General features: G+C 44.1%; 1 protein-coding gene across 1 annotated transcript in view; it reads left to right on the plus strand.

Moving 5' to 3' along the window:
• Window positions 1–2,500, plus strand: part of scfd1 (sec1 family domain containing 1) — a 58,334-nt gene that overhangs the window by 6,232 nt on the left and 49,602 nt on the right. The window contains exons 9-10 of the mRNA XM_028566505.1: window positions 667–752; window positions 2,346–2,445. Coding sequence (XP_028422306.1) covers window positions 667–752; window positions 2,346–2,445 — 186 coding nt within the window. The remainder of the gene's footprint in view (window positions 1–666; window positions 753–2,345; window positions 2,446–2,500) is intronic.

Genomic DNA, 2,500 nt, shown 5'->3' on the forward strand with positions numbered 1-2,500 from the left:
CATTCAGTGACAGAACGTAAAGCTCTCCGTTCAGCTTGATGTCACATTACAACATCTCTCTCAGCTGTTACAGGCAGCCATGTTTGTAGTTTTAATGCCTTCATTTAACAGCTTTAAAAGGAGCTTCCCAAAGCTTTAATTAGGAAATGTAATCAGCTACTACTAAACATTTAATAAAGTAACTTCATCAAATGATTTTAGTATTCTGGTAAAACACAGCAAACTGCTTGTTGAATTAAAATGAAACTGAACAGAAATATTTCCAACAATATTTAATTAAACAAACTGAACATTGAATGTGTGTGTGTGTGTCTCTCTCTCTCTCTCTCTGTGTGTGTGTGTGTGTGTCTCTCTCTCTCTGTGTGTGTGTGTGTGTGTGTGTGTGTGTGTGTGTGTGTCTCTCTCTCTCTCTCTCTGTGTGTGTGTGTGTGTGTGTGTGTGTGTGTCTGTCTCGCTCTGTCTCTCTCTGTGTGTGTGTGTGTGTCTCTCTCTCTCTCTCTCTGTGTGTGTGTGTGTGTGTGTGTGTCTCTCTCTCTGTGTGTGTGTGTGTGTGTGTGTGTGTGTGTGTGTCTGTCTCTCTCTGTCTCTCTCTGTGTGTGTGTGTGTGTGTGTCTCTCTCTCTGTGTGTGTGTGTGTGTGTGTGTGTGTGTGTGTGTGTGTGTGTAGAAGTTGGATAAGAAGCTGCGTGAGAACCTGCGGGACGCCAGAAACAGCCTCTTCACCGGAGACAACATGGCTGCCGGACAATTCAGGTAAACGTCCGTTAAATGCTCTGTAATAACAGTCAGAGGTGCTCGGGGGCGCATGAAGCCGACAAAGTCCTATTTCCTCGCAATTAGATAATTTACTCTTATCGTGCAGCCTTAGGTTGTAATGCTCCAAAATATGTATCCCCTGATTTACAGGAGTCTGGATTCTGGATGAGTAGAAAGTAGCACACACACCACTTGCTTTTTCTCCTTTGTTTCTGCAGGGAATTAATCCCCCCGAAAAATATTCCCACACACACTTTTAACATCTGTATCGGGTTTACTTGGTACTTTTACTTGCGACACTGGAATAAGATCCCTGGGACTGAAACGTTGACAGACCACTTGGACTGAATGTGAAAGAAAGTCTTTTTGGGCTAGAGCACGTGTCAAACTCAAGGCCCGAGGGCCAAATCCGGCCCCTTGCACAGTTAGATCCGGCCCGTATATCAATTTGAGTTCACAATACATTTTGGCCTGCACACAAGACAGTGTTTTTTAAACTGCCGGACATTCAAAGCAGACATTTGGGCAGATTTGCTGACTCTGAGACTCAGAAATTCCCCCAGAAGAAGCAGAAAGAGAGAGTTTTCATATTCAGGTTGTTGTTTAAAAAAATGTAATCATTGTTTTGCTTGATTAGCTAAATTCTCTTATGGCCAAGGAACTCTCTTGATGACTTTTGTAGGGCTTCATGTCAACAAAAATGTCAGAAAAAGCAACAAATTTACCAAAAGGTGACAAATGTCTGAGAAAGCCACGAAAGTCGGAACAAAAATGAGGGAAAAAAAGCATCCAAAATGTTTAAAAAAAAGTGACATGCGGTAACAAAAGCACATCAATAAACTCTCCATGTCTGGCCCTTGGTGTGGTTCTCTTTTTTTCCCCAGTGTGGCCCTCTGGGGAAATGAGTTTGACCCCCCTGGGCTAGAGTGTAAAACGTGACGTACACTGAAGTTATAAGTTCACTGTTAGGTCACTGTGGGTCCATCCGACATGCACAAGATGTGCAGGCATCACAGATCGCCTACCGAGAGTCTGTCACAAACCGACTCAATGCATGGGAGACCAAACAGGTTAAAACGCCAATTAAGTGTTTATTGCAACATAAATAAACTACTATTAACAAAAGAATAAAAACAGATGTGGAATCAGTGTTATCAGTAGTGTGTGCGGTGTATGTGTGAGTGAAAGATATGTAAGCAAATGACAACTGCAACAAAAGAAACAGACCAAACCCAAACCAGGAGATGTGGAACCTAGGAGCAGGAGAATGAAGAGACCGAACAATCAAACATGACTTGTATAAATAGTCTTGGTTGAGGCCTAACCAAGTGTCCACCAATCAAGTAACGAGCCCTCCCAAACTGCCAGCTCAGCCAATCAAGCCGAAAGAAGCCAACAGCAGGCAGAAAAGGGAGGGTTCGTAACACAGTGGCTGTGGTTAATTTGCTCCAAAGCCCGGCCCGCTTCCTGTGGGCCTACGAAGGATACAACTGAAACTGTGTGAGGTCATGGGAATCTCCACTTCCCATAATGCAGTGCTGTATCAGGAGCAAGTCGGGGTGTGTGTAATAGTTCTGCTCTCCTCTCCAGTTTCCAGAGGCCTCTGTTCGTCCTGGTAGATCGTAACGTGGACATGGCCACGCCCCTCCACCACACCTGGACCTATCAGGCGCTGATCCATGATGTCCTGGTGAGCTGTCACTCATCTGTCTCAGAATGAACACATGAATATGAACACTTACAAT

The sequence above is a fragment of the Perca flavescens genome, chromosome 20, assembly GCF_004354835.1.
Source record: "Perca flavescens isolate YP-PL-M2 chromosome 20, PFLA_1.0, whole genome shotgun sequence".
Taxonomy (NCBI): Eukaryota; Metazoa; Chordata; class Actinopteri; order Perciformes; family Percidae; genus Perca; species Perca flavescens.